This window comes from Lissotriton vulgaris, chromosome 4_1, assembly GCF_964263255.1.
Source record: "Lissotriton vulgaris chromosome 4_1, aLisVul1.2, whole genome shotgun sequence".
NCBI lineage: Eukaryota > Metazoa > Chordata > Amphibia > Caudata > Salamandridae > Lissotriton > Lissotriton vulgaris.
Window position 1 is genome coordinate 2142803116 of NC_141691.1, and position 20421 is coordinate 2142823536.

Sequence of the window (20421 nt, forward strand, 5' to 3'; positions counted from 1 at the left end):
CATCACCATGGATACCTCTCCCATCAATACAAAACCCCCCACCAATACAACCACCAAACACACCACCACCAATACCACCACAAACATCACCACCACTACTAATAACATAACTGCCACCAATACCACCACTACCAATAGTAATACCACCATCAATACCACCACCAATACCACCTCCACCAATATCAACACCACCTCCAATACCACCATAACCAGTATCAAACCACCACTAATATCACCACCACCAATACCATCACCAATACCACCACCTCCACCAAAAACATGACCACCAATACCACCAACAATAAAACAACTACCACCACCAATATAAGTACTTCTAATTCCCCAATACCACCACTTCCAAAACCACCACCACCAATACCACCACCGCCAACAGCACCGCCAATAACACCAATACCACCACCTCCAATAATACCACCAATACCACCACTACCACAACCAATATCACCACCACTACCCCAAATACCACCACCTCCTATACAACCAATACTACTACCAGCAATGCCACCACCATCACCACCACAACCACCACCAATACCTATAGCACCATCACCAAAATCACCATCCCCGATACCATTACCAAACATACCAATTCCACTACCAATACCACCACCATCATTAATACAACCACCACCATACCACCATCAATATGACCAGTAATATCACCACTAATACCAACACCACCACTACACACCAATACCACCACCTCCAATAATAACACCAATACCACCACTACCACCACCAATACCACTAACACCACCACCACCGCGCATACCAACATCAATACCACTAAAAATATCACCACCACCAATACCACTACCACCAATACCACCACCAATGCCACCACCACCACCAATATCATCACCACTAATACCACCATCAATATAACCACCATCAATCCTAACACCACAATACCAACAGCACCACCACCAATACCACCACCACCAATAATACCAACACCAGAACCAATACCACCACCAGCACTAATGCCACCACCAATACCAGCACCACTACCAATACCAATACCACCACTACCAATAGTACCATCAATAACAATACCCCACCACCAATGACACCAAAACTACCCCCACCTGCAATACAACCAATACAACCACCAATAGTACCACCACCAATCCCACCACCAACATCACCAACACCACTAATAACATAACTGCCACCAATCCACCACTCCCAATATTATTACCACCACCAATACCACTGCCACTACCACCGATACCACTTCCACCAATATCACCTCCACCAATACCACCACCAACACCAACAACAAAACCACCAATACCACCACCACCAATATCACCACCACCAATATCACCACCACCTATAACACCACTACCACCAATACACACCAATACCACCATCTTCAATAATGCCACCATTACCACCACTACTGCCACCAATACCACTAGCACCCCCACCACCACCCATACCACCACCAATACCACTAAAAATATCACCACCACCAATACCACTAGCACCAATACCACCACCAATGTCACCACCACCACCAATATCACCATCACCAATACAACCACCACCAATCCTAACACCACAATACCAACAGCACTACCAATATCACTAATACCACCACCACCACTAATACCAACACCAATACCACCCCCCCAGCACCAATGCCACCACACATATTGCAGTGCAACCCAGGTCTATAGGCTAACCCTCTCGCTGCATTTCACAATGCATGTAGGCTAATGCCACAACCTCAATTCTTCAGTTTGGCCGACTAGGACGACATGTCTCTGGGCATGCGGTCCGAGGGATGTTAAACCCACCTGCACACATCTCACACAACAGCTCCACCTGGCAACCACTGCACGTCCTTCCTCAAGTTTCTCACTGTTCTGATGGACCTACCCACAGTTGTGCGCACACCAACAGAGTAGTGGAAACCCCAGCCCCACGTTCCTAGTAAACAAGCTGACAAACACACAGAAAAAGAACCTGGGAGACATTCGGCGAGAATAAATCCGCATTAACTTCACACCCTCCTTTCTTACCTCCTAGGAAAAGAAACCGTAAAACAAGAAAATAGAATACTCCAGCACTGAGAGAACCGAACTGTCCACAACCGATGAAGACCAACAAGGGTACGTGACAACTCAGATTTAAATCACACGTAGCTGTTTTTAAGCTCCCCAGTACACACACACACTGAAACGAACTATTACATCTTCCAGGTGTATCATGATGTCCTACAGCCAAAGGACACAGCCCTGAGGAAGACCGCACATGAAAACTATTTTTGGTCCTAACAGAAGAGCGTCGAAACGCGTTGGCAAGGATTAGAGGATTGGAGGACTTTATGCATTTAGATTTCCCCTCATGAGAACTAATAGCTTGATGGATTAAAATTCCTAGCAAAGCATAACTGTATAAAGTGAAATCTCTGACCCTATTTAGGACTTGAGACTGAGGGAAAAAGAGGGCTAGGACCCCAGTCAGTTAACTTTGACAGTATAAGTAGGACAGAGTGAAGAAAAACAACGCTCTTTTGCTTTAATCAATGAACGATTATGTGTATAATGATTTAATTGGATGTATATATGGTGTATAGTCAATGTATTGTGTATATAGATGTTAAATGTATATTTGTCTTAAATGGAATATTTGATTTGAAATAAGGAGAGTTAAATCAACAAGTTTTCTGAAATTAAATATTTGATTTGAAATAAGGAGAGTTGAATCAATAAGTTTTCTGAAATGAAGGTGGATACCAATATATAAAAAAAGTTATAATGAATGCAAAAATCAAATGCTTCATAACCCAGAGTCAATAAAAGGGACTGCTGAGGCAAAAAGTAAGAGTGTCATCTATGGTGTCAGAGGCATTGTTGTTGTTAAAATAGCCAATATAGTACATGGCCCTTGAAGGTGAGCTTATAGTGCTGCATCTGCCAGAAACTGCACTTTGACATTGCTGCACCAATCAGGAACTGATGCATCACCTACCGCAACATTGAAATCGACTCATTACCACCATTGCGAGGACTTCTCCCTGAATACCCGCTTCTGGGATGAACACATTCACCCCAGCGCACGAAGAAGAAAAATGCATCATCTCAAGTGTGGATTAAACCCGGCCCATCGCCCTTGGATTCCAGACTCATCACTTTGTCAATGGAACTGAAGCATCATCGCTACTGGCTGAAAAAATCCAGCTCAACCTCAACATGCGTGGGGAGCATCGATGAATTTTACCCTGCATCTTGTTCGGCGACAAAGATTAAAGTACTTTTCTCAGCGAGGTCTGAGAAGGTAATGTAGCCAGCCTGCGCTCCATCACGGTCAGCTTGATATTTTTCCCGTTCAGTGTGGCCTACAGTAGCCTCAACGCGCTATTTGCTTGTAAGCACTATTCTTCATTAATTCTTTTAAAAATGAATATCTCAACATGCTGTGTATCTGACTAGGATTGAGGTCCTTCTTGTTTTTAGGGTGCATACTATGACAACCATAAACCTACTTTCTAACTCTCTCCAAACTCCAGATGCTCACAATACCATCTAAATGCTTTATATGGAGTACATTCACTCTCCACATCAACTCCCATACTGCACACTTGTTCACTTCCCTCCACATCCACTTTCCACATTTACATGTCCTTTCCATGGTATACCTGTGCTCTCTAACTCTTTTGTCTAACATGTACATCCACTCTACACATTTTACATGCGCTGTCCACACTGTACCTCTACTCTGCTCAACTGCACCACAACCTGTATATGCACTTTTCAAATACTGGTTGTGTTTCCCAGTCCTGGGCATTCTCTTTCCACAGTCCACCTCCATTCTCATATGTATTTTCAACACCACTTCACCACAGTACATTTTCTGGCAATCCAGCACATCCACTTTGTCTGCTTTATGTCTGCTGCTGTTCCCTCTACTGTTCACTCTACACATGAACTCTGTACCATTCTATAAATGCCTCTCATCTTCTGCCTAACTATGTATGTCCCATCAATATCCACTTGCGTTGTACATTTGCTCTTCCACCTATACATGTGATGTCCATATCCATTCTCTGCATGATATAACCACCCTCCAGGGTCTACGTGTGCTCTCCAAACACTCTCCAAAGGCTCATCAATCTCTACATATGATCTCCACATTCAATGTGCCATTTCCACCCTCTATATCTGCCTTCCATCTGCCTTTTCCAACTTTTACATTTATTTCCCAAGCTGGACATCCACTGTGTACATCAACACTGCACTTGTGTGCTCCACCTCCAATATGTGATAGCCACTTTATACTGCCACCCTCCTCGTTCTCTCTCAAAGCTGTATATGTACATGCCAACCCCCACTTGCACTCCCCACCCACTATATCTGCTTGCTGTCCTGTAGATGTGGTCACCTCCATATTTGGTATTTTCACACAGTTATGCTCTCCTTTCACTAGATACACACATTCTATTATCCACATGACCTCTTCACTGTAGAGATGCTCTGTTTTCTGCATCTATTCTATGTATCTGTTCTCCACCTCTCCTTATCTGTAGTGCATGCTCTTCCTTTACCCTGTACATCTGCTCCCCATGGTCTACATCCTCTCTTCAATCCCCCTGAACACATTGTGTACCTGTTCTCCACTATACCTCCACTGTCCATGCTCCAAATCTACCCTCTATTATAGCAATCAATAATGCATCAACAGGTAACACTTTAATAGGCAGATTTACAAAGTAAAACATGTCAATTACAGTTGAAGTGAAAAAGGGAGGCAATCAAGAATGTTATGCAGCGTTTTGGATTTAGAATATTAAATATACACCAATATTTATATCAGCACTTTTTTCACTGTATGTGGGTGTAACCCAAAAAAAAGTTTGCATATACATGCTCATGCAAGAAGTGATCTGCACAGGTAACATATGAAATAATGGGAAGAAACAACAAAAAAAGCGGCACATGAGGATTTGAAGAAATGGTTACAAAACAGTATATTTGAGGTGAGGTACAATTACTTCAGGTCATCATCAGGACCGGCTTACAGATGATTTGATGAGTGCTGGGTAAAGGATGAAAAGGGATAAGATAGGAAATAGGAACACCGGGGTGAGGCCATATGTAATTAGGAAGTGACCAAAAAACACATTGCCCAGATTCCTGTGGTTAGGAGAAAATCCACAAGGGTATGGATGGGTTTCTATGATCAGGCAAAGTCTGTCAAGGTCTCAAGGCGTGCAAGCATGATGTCCAAGAGAGAAGATAAGGGGTCTGTGAAGGAAGGACATTTTCCATGAAAGAGAGAATAACCTTAACACCTTGGCTGCTGTGACTTTTCCCCTCCTGTGCAGACATTCTATGAACACCATTGTTCATGACGAGCTCAGCTCGTCATAAGCACAGCTCCACTGTGCCTCATGACGAGCTGAGCTCATCATGAGCATCGAAGGGGTTAATGTAATGAACCACGTATGGCTCTGGTTAGATGACATCCATTTTGGACCGCCAAGTTGTGCAAGTCAATGAACTTGGCATGGTCATGGGATAGTTTGGCCACCAAGTAAATGTAAGAATTGCTTACTGCATAAATCCTAAGTAAACAGCTGAGTTGCAAGAGGCGTGGGCAGGATGCGGTCAAGGGAAGTGTCCAAGGCCAATGAATGAGTCCGGCATTAGGTGGAAGAACCTCTGACCAGTGGAAGTATGAATCTGGGTGGAAAGGCAAACACTCTGCTTAACAAATGGCCTCTAAATCATTTGTGTAAATTAGGAACAGGAAAGGAGCTCAGATTCACCCTTGCCAGATGCCCTCTGTTGAAGTAATCAGGTTTGTTTTTTTCCCCTTGGGTGCCATATCTTATGGCGACTGTGGTATTAGAGTGTGACCTGTGGAGGAGGGATATCAGTGGTTCTTCAACCCCCATGATTTCCATCATGGCCCACAATTTGTCCCGATTTATATTGTTGAAGGCACTCACATGAAGGTGAGGTGGGTAGAGCTCTTCCTGGCCTCCACATACTTGTTTATAATTAGTGACAAATTGAGACATTGGTCAGTCGTGCCTAACCCCCTCCTGAAGCCATATTGTGTTTTAGATATGACCCCTGTGGTGGGTGCCCAGTTCTCTAATCAGGCCAGGAGTACCTTGCCCAGCACCTTAGATGTGGCATCAATAAGTGAGATTGACCTATAATACAGTGACCACTATTGCCTCTATCCAAATTGCAGCCACAGGGCCAATGATAGTTTCCTTAAAACATGTTTTTTAACAGTGGTGCCAATGGTTTTAGGTTACTTTAAAATCCCATCAGGTCCTGGGGCTTTCAGGCAGGACCCTTGTGCTAAAGCCTCCTTGTCTTCAGATACTGTAAAAGACAAACTGAGTTTGGTAGCGATGATTGAATCTACAGGCATATCCCTTGGGTGCTCCTCTATTCTCTTATACTGTGGGTTAAAAATGCCAGTTAAATGGGTTTCCCACACCTCCCCCAGGATCAGAGTGTCCATCTGTCTCACTTCTTCAGTGAATAGAGGGGGTTTGATAATTTCCCCAAAATCTTTGTTGTTTTGTAGAGATCCTGCTCTCTTCAGATCTTCTCCTCATTTCTGCTTTTCTACTTCCTATAACGATTTTATAGACATGCCTAGAGGCTTCAGTTAGCCCTGTCACAGAGAGTGGCACAAAAGGCCCTTTTTAGTTCCTTATGGGCCTTGGAACATTCTCATTTGAACCAGCAGGCCTCTTGGGGTTTCCTATGATGGACACTCCTTATCAACCTCTTGGCTACATCAGAACAAATTGACCCGAACTCTGTGACAAGGTCAGCTGAGTAAGAATCTAACTGCAAATGCACCATTATTGAGTGGTAGTTTTATTTAATAATATCTTCCTCAAATTTGGAACGATTTATTTGACCCCAATTTAATCTAACTCCTATATTCGGGTGATAATGGATCAGGCGTTCTTCGCCCTCTGTCTCCTGGATATTAACATTTAGGGAAACAATGTCAAGTTGTGATAACTGGCACAAATAGGTTCCAGCATGAAATCATAAACAAGCATGGTGAAGTTCCTTGATATTAATATAAAATCAATTAAACTAGCCCTACCACCACCAACATAGGTAGGGCACTGGGGTGGAGAATCACAGACCTTCTTATTATTTCTAATATTGTAGCCTCTTCTTAAAAATAAACAAGCTATAGTGAGCCATAGACCTTAGAACATCCAACCTACTGGACAAAAAGCACCATTTATCCATAAAACCATGATTAGGTTAATATTATAATGTGTTTATTTGATACCACTAATGCGCACAGGTTATTATTCCTTTAACCCTACATTAGAAATGGCCTTGAGTAAGCTGTTGTTACTGATTTCGGTGCAGGTGTCGGTTTTGTTGCAGGTATTGATGTTGTTGCTGATGTGGCAGGTGTTGGTGTTAGTTTTCGTGCGGGTGTTGGTTTTGTTTCAGGTATTGATGTTGAGCTGTGTTGCTGGTGTTGGTTGTGTGACAGTTATTGATGGATTTAGAGAGGGACTGGCCCCTACTATGTGTAGAGGTCCAACATAACTGCCAGGTTCCTTTTCCATGGTCCTAGTTATGACAGCAGTGGCTGTTTCACCAGTCTTTCAAGTGTGGTGATGTTGTGGCTCCTGGTCTTGCACCTTCCAGAGGTGTCTCATGTTTTTGTGGGCAGGGTGGTGCACTGGTGGCTCAAGGACAGATTCTTTACAGAATATATCATATGGAAAGGGGAATGTTGAGGTGATCAGTTGCCGCATACAGCGGGTAGAAGCCCCCACATTTAGCTTATCAGAACCTAGGATGAAGCAGAAAGAGCAAGGGAAGCTGCAACACTACTCTTAATATGATGGACAACAACCAGTGTTTCCTACACACAGTTTGTTTCTATATATTCTTGTTTCTCTGCTCATGTTTAAAGCAGTAACAAAGCTGCACTTTTCTCATGTGTTTCCTGTTCTTTAGGGGTTCATTTCAGCATATTCTGCAGGGCCTGGCCTTCATCTATGCAGTGGAAGAGATTAACAGAAACTCTGAACTTTTACCAAACCTCACGCTGGGGTACCATTTATTTGACTCCTGTGCTAGTGAGATGAAAGCTCTTCAGAGCACCCTGAGCATCATGTCCCAGCAAAGTGAGCCAGTGCCAAACTACAGGTGCCAGAGCAAGGGCACCCTGGTGGGTTTTATCGGTGACCTGTCCTCATCCACGACCTACTCCATGGCCCAACTACTGGCGTTGTACAAGTATCCACAGGTAGGAGGATGCTTTACTTCAACTCTATTATAACCTGGTGGGTTTCATTGGTGACCTGTCCTCCTCAACGACCTACTCCATGGCCCAACTACTGGCGCTGTACAAGTATCCACAGGTAGGAGGATGCTTTACTTCAACTCTATTATAACCTGGTGGGTTTCATTGGTGACTGTAAAAAATAAGCAAACAATCACACACAGGTCCTGGTATTATAAGAGTCAAACTCGTATTGAGTACTGAGTTTGTTGGCAATAAATCAATCCCATCCACTGAATGTTGTTATCTTCTTTTACTTCACCAATAAAGTCAACAGTAAAGAGATCCAAAACACTGCAGCCGACACGTGTTTTGTCCCCCCGAACTTTTTCAAGGCTGCAAAAGCATATTACATTGGCATTACACATGTTGTACAACAGTCGGAGGATACCCAAGTGGATCGCTACAATAAGCCCAACCAAGTGAAAAAGCCAAGAGAATTTAAAGATTTATTGCAGTACATGCTTATTGGGTAAAACTCCTATGCAGACCAAATAGAAGGTTGAGTGCAAAAGAAATCCATGGCACACATGAGAATGATGGCAAGATGTTTAGTTTTTTTAAAAAGAAAAAGTAATCCGTATTTACCCACAGACCACTATCCTTTACCAGAACAGATCAAAAAGAAGAATAGAAGAATAAAAGCCACAAGGGAAGAATTTACCATCATACTAACAGGACACTTGTGCCCTGTGAGGCAAACCAGCAGATGTTGAATGGGTAACAGGACACCTACTTGTCATACTTGATGTGTGCACATTCTACACTCGCATTCCGACTAATTTGGGCATGAAGGCAGTACAACACTTCCTAGACTCCCGTCATACAGAATTATTCGAACACACCAACATGTTATTAGAGATGATCTTATTAGCTCTTGAGATCAACTGCTTCACACACAATGGTAACTGGTTCAGTCAAACACAGGGTGTGGCTATATGGGAAAAATTGTTGACCTCATATGCCAATCTCTTTAGGTGTTAGTTTGAACTTAAACGTAAAAAGAGAACGCTGCAGAATGGTTGGAATACATTCCATTTTGGGGGTGATATAATGACGATTTTATTTTGCTGTGGACTGGCACTACAGAAGCTTTAGAAACTTTTTTCCAGTACCTCAAAAATAACATATACAACACTACTTTTACCAAGGAACAGAGTGCATCCAAAATCAATTACCTTGATGTGAGCATAGAGGTGCATAACAACAAGCTTGTGATATTGCCCTATAGGAAATAACCCTGTGCTGTCAACTCTGCTCCACTCGCAGAGTTTGCAGAGTTTTCCGCACTGTTTGTAATTCGGAGCTTGAGGAGTTTCCAAAAACGTTTACCTTGCTTGCAAGGTGGTGACCGCGAGCTAGGAAAATCAACCTCCCCACAAGGTTTTTCCGCATTTGCGATAGCCAACATCAAGTTGTCGAGTGCGAGTGTGGAAAATCAACCTCCTGGTGAGATATCTTACAGCGAGGGTGGGGTGGTCAGGTTTTTCATTACGAGTGGTGTCCTATGCTATTGACCGTTCGCATTGAGAAAGATCCCGTTCGCTTTGAGAAAGCTACTGCTGGAGTAAAGATCTACTTGAGCGGCAGAAAAGGAAAGCAGGGACTGCTGACGCTGTACATGGTGCTGTTTGTTATGATTGCACAGTGCGGACAAGCATCCGGCACTGTGCAATCAGGGCAAACTGATTTTTCTATCGTACTCCGCCACTTGCGGAGCTCCGCGTAGTGCAGCTGAGTTTTTTTTGCACTTCGCCGAGTTCCGCGTAGTTCAACTCCATGAACTCCGCCCAGTGTTAATAGGAAACCTACAGCCTGTAATTTACTCCTGCACGCCAGTAGTGCTCATCCATTGTCACAGATCAAGGCAATACCATATGGGGAGATGCTTAGAATAAAAAAAACGATAGTTAGGAAAGGGTCTTGGATCAGGAACTAGATATGGTTGAGAACAGATTTTTGGATAGAAAATACATTAGGGAACTACTGATGCAAGCACAACACAGGGCTAACAAAGTGAAACGGGTGTACCTACTAAAGAGTAAGAACACGACCAAGAACAGGAGAAAGATTGCACTGTTCACTCCCTATTATGTTTATGTTTTAAGTACATAAGTATATAAGATTTGCAGTTAACATTGGCATCTACTTACTCAGGATGACACACTAAAAGAGGTTATTGGGAGCAAGCCTCTGTTGATACACAGCAGATTACAATTTCTAAATCAAAAAAAGTCTTGGTGAAACGTTCTGCCCTGGTCCTAAGCACCATGTGGTCATTTCAGGCTGATGTTTAACATTTCATTGAACTGATCCTCCTCGTGAAAGTGCAAAGCAATGGGATGATTCGGAGTATTGTTACATATTGAACAGACATGTTCCAGAATTCTTTCTTTCAAGGGCCTGACTGCAATTCCCATATATATCAAATTGCAGATGCATTTAATACAATAGATGACATACTTAGCAGTGCAATTGATGATAGAAAAGATCCTAAATTCTTGATGTGTTATACTTGAAACTTATAATGTTGTCAATTGCGAAACAACACAAATAGCATGATCCACATTTGTAGAAACCCACTGGAGGTGCGGGTAACCAAGAGTCCCTCTTGGGGGCTGGAGAAAAGCTGGGACACAGATGCTGTCTTAGTGTTCAGCTGATCAGAGGGGAGTGTTGAGCATTTGTTGAACACAGAGAGCCAATAAGTGAAACATAAGCTCAAAAAGAAATTCAAGACTAATTTAGAAACCTAACAGTATTTTATACTTTTTATGGTACCAAGATTTTTTAGGTCACTTTAGAAGTTATTGGTTTTCAAAGTAAAATAGTAGAAAATCACAGCTGTTAGATTTGAGGCATGAGCCTCGAATGCAGTAATATTTCCCTATGGGAAAAAGACATGTACTGCATAGGTAAACTTGTAAAGGGTTGCAAGAGGTATCATTTAGGGGCTTAGGGCTCAAGATCAAAGAAACCACAAGCAGTTTGGGTCACAGTGCCCTGGTGTGTCCGCAAGGCCGAACTTGCTTTAATGGGCATAGTGCATTTTCCAAGGAGGCTGGAAGGGCGGGGGCCTGTTTTGCGGTGGTGGGGAATGGTTTTGTTACTAGGGGCCAGTTTTGCAGTGATGCTGCAATATTGGCCTCTAGTAACAAAAGCAGAAAGCAAGTGTTTCCAGATTCCTGGGGACAGGCAGTGCTCCCCCATGGAATTGTGTGAAAACATTGCCAGGGCAGTTTTGGGTTCCCAGTCCGGCCCTGGGTGTCCAAGTGCAGAGGTGGTGGTCTCATTGGTATCCTTGAGTTCTACGTGATGGAGTTGAGGACCTGTCAAAAGCATCAGTATCTGCAAGAGGGGACCAGTCCAGCAGAACCCAGACTTAGGGACCACCTCCTACTGCTCTGCTCCTTCGGTGGGCCCAATGGCCAACAACACTAAGCACTGGATAGATGCTATTGGTGCCTCCAGATGCAGGGAAATGGCTTCCCCACCCTAAAAGAGATGCTGTTTGGTTGTTGGAGGTGCTGAATAGTCCACCATTGGTTTGAGAGGATACACAGCTTCTGGAGGAGTTGGACTGGTGCAATTGTTGAGGTTCCAACAGCAAGACAGTGTATGGCACCAAGTAGAGGTAAAATCCTTAGTTCTTGCATGACTGCTCTTCTTTGTCCTTCCTTCAGTTCTCAGTAGACAATTCTGAAGTCCTGAAGAACCCGAAATACTGAATGTAAAGGTGTTAAGGGGAGTATAGTGTAGCATCCAAAGGACTACTCATGCCTCGGATGACAACCCCCAAGTTATTATCACTTACTGGGGAGAGTGTGCCTAAAACTGACCCAAAGTTCTTAGTTTCAACAATTAAAAAATCAGGAAACACTTTATCCACTGTTCACTTCAGGTGGCATACCTTAGGGGTGCACCTGACCTGTAAATGTGACACACCGTCTGACTATCTAATTTTTCCACCTGTTCTGGTTCCAAATGGGCCTTGATGCAAGGGGTGGCATCTCCCAGGCCAGGGGGAAGCCGGGGTTCCATATAAAAGGCAGCAGGGGTTTTGAAGCGTCTGGCCTTGATATGCGAAAAGCTAGCCATCCTGCTGGAGGAGTTGCAAGCACCTCCTCCTTAGGAGGGGGGGGGGGGTCATAAACTAGTCTGTGGTGACAGGCTGGAAGATGCCGGTCAGCCAGCACACTTGATAGTGTTAGGTTTTGAAGGGGCACCTCTAAAGTGACCTATGAGGGGCAGTCAGAATAAATTGAATACTGGAATCAACATGGATTTATAAAGACAAGGTAACTGATACCAAACACCAGTAGTTTCAGTGAAGCCATCCTGTAGCTGTCTAACTAATAATGACCAGTGCCCAGTACATATAGTTAAGAAGGCTTCCCTGTTCACTTGCCATGCCCAGTAATTTAATGAAATATCACAGGGGACCAACAGCACATGCAGATATGTCATCACAAGTAATATAATGCTCCCTGGCTCAGAGCTATAAGTCGTGCTGTAGGGATGAATTACATATATTGCATGCATTGTCTGTAGGTATAGCAAACAAACTGTGTGGCATATTGCATGTTAAAAATGGTTCTCACCATTTAACCCAGCCTGCTGAAGGAAGTGGCCCGATTCAGGGCACTCACAACCCCCTCTCTGCCTTCTACGAAGCAAAGACTTGGTCAGACAGTAGAGAATGCACACCAATAACAGTTTATTCAAAGTTCGCTCAGAGCGAACCCTGTCTGCCCAGTCGTTAAGAGTGCTGTAGAGAGTCTGACTTCAGCAAGCATAACGATACATTATGTACCTTTCAGAATCAATGAAAATACGCCCACCATGGAATTGTTCAGAAAAAAACGCAGATGGATAGTAAATTACAAAGGAGTACGTTTTGGTTCTGAAGCCGGGCACACATTATCTATCAGTCAAGGCCATTCTGCCTGTGCCCGCCACTAGACAAGTGGGAGAGGGCTTACATCTAAAGGAAAGGTATGCGCTAATAAGAACAGTGCATTCATTAGTGTGGCAGAACTCAGCTCCAAAAAAAATAAACTAGAGAAGGCTGTTCTTGGAAATACCAGAGAATAAGTTTTGATCACGATACAAAATAGAGCTGGTACACAAAATGGCGCTGCAACTGCCAACTTATGTAAAAACAATACAAAAGCATACTTTGTATAATAACAGACCCTCCTTTTTGCATAAGCTAAGCAATTATATATGATAACAAAATACATATCATTCAATAAAACAAAATAAATTGATTTAGGAGCATTCCATTTCTTCAGCTTCAGGGAGAGAAATAGTAAGGAGGGAAGAAGACTCAAAAATACCTTCATCGATTTGCATGAGATCATTCACTTCCTTTTGAATCAAAATTGTAGCATTGGTATCATGGCTTGATATTCTCTTAGGGGCGAGAAAGCTGGTGCAGTAACACAGAACACAGCGAGCAATCAGAATCACAACAAAATATATCACCCTATTTATGATTCAACCCCATCCACCAAAGAGGGACCAGCTCCAATTCCCGCTCTCCATTCCTTTAACATTTTCCAATATATCTAAAATATGTAGGGTAATATTATTTTCCATATTAGTGATCCTGACTATACACTGGTCTCCTTCTACTGCGCACACACCACCGCTCTTAGCTAAGATGGAATCATCTACATATCTAGTTTGCTCGGAATATATTCACATACTTTCCATCCGGGTGGTGATGTCATGCAAGGCCACTACTGTGGAGTTAGACAGTATCTGCAGCATACATCCAAAATATTCCCTAGCCCTTTCACCCCTGGCCATAGCGGTACCACCAAAGGTAATAATGGAGGAAAGAATATACCCAAAGGTGATACTATTATGCTAATTATTGACCTCAAGGTCTGTCACTCCATCGCAGAATTCCTTCATCAGTGTTCTTTCAACCCATCTTATAGTTGGCTTACTATACTTACAGGGCACACCAAGAGGAAGCACCACCCCTAGAGCAACATCCTCCGTACCATTATAAACATTTCAATAAGTACCATTGGGCAGAAAGTAAAATCCTGGGTGTTCAGAAAGTGGACCTTGATAATCTACAGGAGCATATCTGGTGTTCATTCCCATTGTACTCAGAATCTTTTTTTTCACTAAAGACATTGTATTTTTGAACAATATTACTCCAGAACAATTTATGTATAGAAATGTGTCAATATTGTTTACTAACGGACAACATGCAGGATAATAGTCTGCCTTTCGAGTAACAGTCAGATCTTGATAATGCCAGCCAACTAAGGTGATGTTCTGTTCCTCCATATACATATTGTTACAGTACATATTAGTGTCGCAACCTGGATATCCCTTCCCTTGTGGCTTCCTATAATACAAATAAGGACTGGGATATTCTATCACAAAGACACCTTCTACCTCTATGAATTGGGATAGGCGAATCTACATATAATTAGTCAATGACAATGGGTAAGCAGTCCATAAACTTGTAACAGATTCAGTAGGGTAACAAACTGTACCTGCACCAAAGAATTTCTTATGTGTATCTAGAAATGCATTGCTCAGGATTGTGCTTTTTCTACAAACTTGAGAAATAATCCTGTGTGTTGTAGCGACACGATAATTTGTTCTATTTTAGACTGGTGGTGACTATGATCCACTGCCATCTCAGTTCTAGTTGCATTTGCGCTTGTTTGTTGGTTTTACCTATATACTTTGACAGGGTTTAGTGCCTTCTTTAGCTCTTTTTGGGCCTAAGGGCCTAAAAGCTAGAGAGAAGCCATCTTTGATTCTGCCTCGTCTGTGTGAGGCGCCTGTAGGGTAGAGGTAATGTTTAGAGTTTAGCCTGTTATTCGCTAGTAAGAAACCGGTCAAGACTGGCCCTTATCAAAGGAATGTGTTTGTCTCCCCGGCTCTAGACGCAATACGCAGGTGGCCACTGTGGATGCGCAGGGAGTCTGGGGATTGGTACAGGAATTCGGTGGGAGTCGGCCTGTTACTGGAAATTTCCATGAAGAGAGATAGAGCTCTATATTATCAAGGAGCGAGAGGACAAAAGGTGGAAAGAGAAGACGTGCGGAGTGGATAGAAGAAGTTGGTCAGAAGGCTGGTGCAGAGAGTGTGGTGTCATCAGCGAGTTAAAATCCTGAGATGAAGAAGGAAAGTGATTGAAGGTCCTGTAGTGACATCGTACAGGAGTTGTAGAGACTGAAACCAGAAGAGGGTTCGAGTGTTTGGGAACCGTGGCAGTCTAGACGAGGCATAGCGGTGCAGACGTGCATTTGTGGGTGCAGAGCAGAGTCCTGAACAGATTGAAGACAGAGCGAGAGAGAGAGGGACCGACTCAACTGCCAGGATGGAAAGACGCACGCCTAAGGTGAGGCGTTGTAAGCTAGTGTAGCACATATATATATATATATATATATATATATATATATATATATATATATATATATATATATATATATATATATATATATATATATATATATATATATATATATATATATATATATAATCATCTATTTGCTCCCCTTTTAGGTCATAGGTAGTGACTAAGCTAAATGATGTTTCTTTTGTTGATTCTGCTATGCTCAACTGTAGAATAAAGAGATCTTAGTAATGAATAACTTTGAATGTTGTTTTTATGAATGAGATTAACCTTTCCTTTTAACCAGGTACTGACGTACAGAAGGATGGGATATTCCCTTCTGAGAAGGTAACTGATGATGGGGGAGAGTGTGAGCTTCATTTGAGGAATAACTTTTAAAGGTGAATCTTTATTAGTGTAGATACAGCAGTTAGGAGGCTAAGTACAGATCGTCGGGTGATGTTAAAGACTCGTCGGGTGACGTTAAAGAGTCAGTTATTCAGTGAGGTGACTATAGGACGTAATATGGAATTCCTTAGATGTTAGTGGTATCTTGGATTATACAGGCTTGTAAATAGTTATTTTCCCATTCTCAGGTGGGTATTCTAGATATTATGTGTTATATGGCCTGAGAAGGGTGTGGTTGCGTGACAACTGGGTTAGCTACGATTGTTAGGCTGCTTAGTTAGAGAATCCGGTTGTTACATGTGTAGTACATGATGGTGCATTCTGATCACATTCCAAGACCCAAGACGTCCACCTAAAACCAACAACTGCAGCAACACAAGAACAGCACAGACCACTTTTTGCTTCGTCGACCAAACCTTTCGTATGTGAACAGGGGGAATTATGGATGCTCTTCATCAGCAACTATTCTGCCAAAGGGGTGCATAGCAAATGATAAAGCAAGGGGGGCAAATTGCTAGTAAGAGATGTATACAAGTTCCCAGTGTCCGTCAGAGCCTCACTGATTCAGGCTCCTATAGTTAATCAAAACTTTGGTGCTCTAGGAGCAACAGCGGTGGAGCTTGCTCTGTCCTATGCTCTTGATGTATCCCACGCCGATAAGGATAATGTACCCCCCAAAGGAGTACATTTGATCTATCCTGTCCGATGTTCAAACAGTGCATCAATCTCACATCAAACTAAACTTGCTCCTTTGTTACTACAGCAAAGTACACCCTAACTTGCACAGTTCATCCCTGTCTGATCTGACTTCTCTTTTTCTGCACTATGCCACATCAGTGGTGGCAGATTGTACCTGGTGATTCGAAGGACAGAGGGATCAGCAAAAAAGGAGTTTCTGATTAGCTCTTATTCTGGTGGCAAAGCCTCATTCCGGATGTCGTCATTATCTTTGTCACTTTGCGTCCATGTGTGTACTGTGTTGCTGAATGGAACAAAACGAGGAATCTGCTCACATTCCTGGTCAGTTACCCCCTCCTTGACCCACCGATCATAGGGTAACAGCAGGGGCACCCTCCTACAATGGCAGGCATGAATCTAGTTCTTCCGGACAGAAACGTTAACAGCGGTGCGGGTTGCTAACAAGACCTGGAGTGGTGCCTTCCTTCACAGCTCCAAACTATTCTTCTGCTGAAAGTTTCAAACCAATATGTAATCACCAAGCTGAATATTATGTCTGGGCCCCTCTGGCATAGATGGTAGGGTCTACCAGACCTGTTAGTAAATAGAACGCACATTTTCAGTTAACTGGCACAGGTAATCAATCAACAAGGGGGTATTCAACATCAGTGAACCATCGAGGGACGCCCCAAACATTTGCGGGCGTCCAAACATGACCTCTTACTGTGACAATCCAACCTTCGAATGTTCTGTAGTTTTGTTGACAAAAGTGCTAATGATAAAGCATCTTGCCACTGTAACCCTGTTGTCTCCTGAGTCTTTGACATTTTCAATTTGAGAGTACCATTATACTTCTCAAACAAACCTGCTGACTGCGGCTGGTTTTCAGCAGGATCTTTCTCTTTTATGTGCAAGCCATCACAAATTAATTGAATGACCTTGGCATTGAAATGACTTTCCTTATCACTCCCAATCAAGCGGGGCAAGCATGAAACGAGGAAAGAACTCCTTCAGGAGTATCTTTGCTGTCCTAACAGCTGTATTGTCTTTAGTAGGATAAGCTTCAACCCGTATACTAAAAGCCCAAACAACCACTAAAACAGAATTCAAATGATTGCACTGCTCCAGTTCTATAAAGTCCATCTGCAGGAATTCAAAATTAGTTGGTGTGAAATTGCCGGCTGGGGTAGGAGTACCTTGTGCTGCATTGTGCATCATGGATACAGTAAAATGAAAATAGCATGTCACACTATTACATTGCGTTCTTTTTCAACACTGTAGTTACAATGACTGCGTTGTTAGTAGGCAATACCTTCACATCGCAAGTCATTAGAATGACTTGCTGTAGGGGGTGTGCTGGACTTAGGAATATTATTATTTACTATTCCTACTCCAGTTTGCACAACAGTAGGGAAGGTGTTGGAATTAATTTACAATACCTTAGCGCCCCGTATAGCAAGTCACTCTAATGACTTGCGATGTAATGGTATTGCGTACCAAAAATGCAGTTGTTGTAACAACTGCGTTGTAATAGCACTACGATATAATGACTGTGTTGTAAACACTGTTTCTCCTATAGAATTCTTCACTAAATGTGCAGGAGTCTTTGAAATGTTCTCATACTGCCTCACAGGATATAACAACTTGCACATACCCTTATCGCTAATGTGGGCTGGGCCGTGGGCCATTGTAACTACAGGGAGAACATATGCATCTGCCAACATCCATCTCTGCTTACCTTACTTGTCAATTTGCTAACTCTTCTCTTGTGGCTTCACTTTGAATTTCCTACACATTCTCAAGTGTGTCTTCAAACATAGTATTTTAAGGCACCCACCTCCCTGAGGGGCACAACACTTCACTATAGGCAACTTCTTTGGGAGTGTCAAATGCAGATAGAAACCGCATTATAAGGTGCCCATGGTGAATCCTAGTACAAAGTGAAGTAAGAAACCCTTTACTCACGCCACTGCCGCTGCTGCCACAGCTATCGCCAAGCCCAGCCACGGTCCGAGGGGACTGCAATGTTGATTTGGACGCTCCTTGCCCGGCAATGTGTTCCTTCCTGACGCGGGTGCTGGGAACTACATCCCCCAGTGTCCCTTTGCAGCGCCGGACACAGAGACACACCAAAGCACCAGGAGGAGCTTTAAAACTCCACAAGGGCACCCGCAGCACAGCTCCCTTTATTCACGCCACTGCCGCTGCTGCTACAGCTATCGCCAAGCCCAGCCACGGTCCGAGGGGACTGCAATGTCGATTTTGACGCTCCTTGCCCCGCATTGTGTTCCTTCTTGATGCAGGTGCCGGGGACTACTTCCCCCAGCGTCCCCTTGTGGCGCCGGACACAGCATCAACCCTAAGCACCAGGAGGAACTTTAAAACTCCACAAGGGCTCCCGCAGCGTGGGTCCCTTTACTCACGCCACTACCGCTGCTGCCATAGCTATCGCCAAACCCAGCCACGGTCCGAGGGGACTGCAACGTCAATTTGGATGCTCCTTGCCTCGCATTGTGTTCCTTCCTCACACGGGTGCCAGGGACTACATCCCACAGCGTCCCCTTGCGGTTCCAGACACAGCACCACGCCTAAGCACCAGGAGGCACTTTAAAACTCCACCAGGGCTCCCGCAGCGCGGGACATGTGCGGGTGTGCCCAGGAGCTGCCCGGGCAAAGCCTGGGCCAAGGGCAGGCCCGTCCGCACCCGTTAGCGACTGGCTGAGACTGGACTGGGCCACCCCCCAAACGTTCGAACATTGACATCAGTCGGGTAAGCCCAATTATTTATGTTAAACCAAGTTTAGAGGGCGTGGGCCCCCAGTAGCTACTATATAGACTGTTTTCTTGCTTAAACTTAATCCTGGTCCCTAATTACTGTGTTTCCTTGTTCTTGCAAGTTGAGAGTTACGGTTATGAGTAATCACAAGGGCCCTGCTGCCACATTAGATGCCTTTATCATTAGAGCAGAATCATTATTGAACCACGAAATCCAACTAGCAGAAAGGCGGTTATCTCTTGACCCTACTAATTTCTCTACGAATAGGTTACCGTTTATCCCTAAACCTATAGACAATCTGCAAACAACCCCTCTGAGCCTTACAATAAGGGTCAAAAATGACTCGCGGCCATCAAATACCGCAAGTATTGTTAGAGGCGAAGAGTAGCTCATCTAGTCCTGGTATAACATCCAGGCTACTGAAGCAAAGTTTGCTTGTGGGGAAAAGGGGCAAGTACAGCGTGTACACAATTAAAGCAGAGGGAAACGGAGCCTGAATTGATGTTACAGGTTTCCTGTTTAAAGCCATACCTGGATTATCCTTTGAATAACAAAAACGTAATACAATCAAATGAAAATTCAGTCAGGAGTTAGGCGACATTCAACCATATGGGAAACAGAAAGGGAGCACACTCCTGACCTCTTAACCGGGTCGCCCCATCGCATTGTGGTCAATGCAGTTCGTACACCTCAGGATACAATTCATGGGTATAACACCGAGTTGGTGCAAGCAGGTGCTAGTATATGTTGTCTCTAGACGCGAGACATGGCTCGCGTTTCTGGATAATATCCGTCATCAGTAGAGATAAATCCGGGGTGGCTAAGAGGCTGCAAACAATCCAGGCTTCGTTGCCTCTCAGGC

General features: G+C 43.6%; 1 protein-coding gene across 1 annotated transcript in view; it reads left to right on the top strand.

Annotated features, from left to right (window-relative positions):
* LOC147725259 (vomeronasal type-2 receptor 26-like) overlaps positions 1–20421 on the top strand; it is a 238976-nt gene that overhangs the window by 47631 nt on the left and 170924 nt on the right. The window contains exon 3 of the mRNA XM_086918225.1: positions 7998–8289. Coding sequence (XP_086774351.1) covers positions 7998–8289 — 292 coding nt within the window. The remainder of the gene's footprint in view (positions 1–7997; positions 8290–20421) is intronic.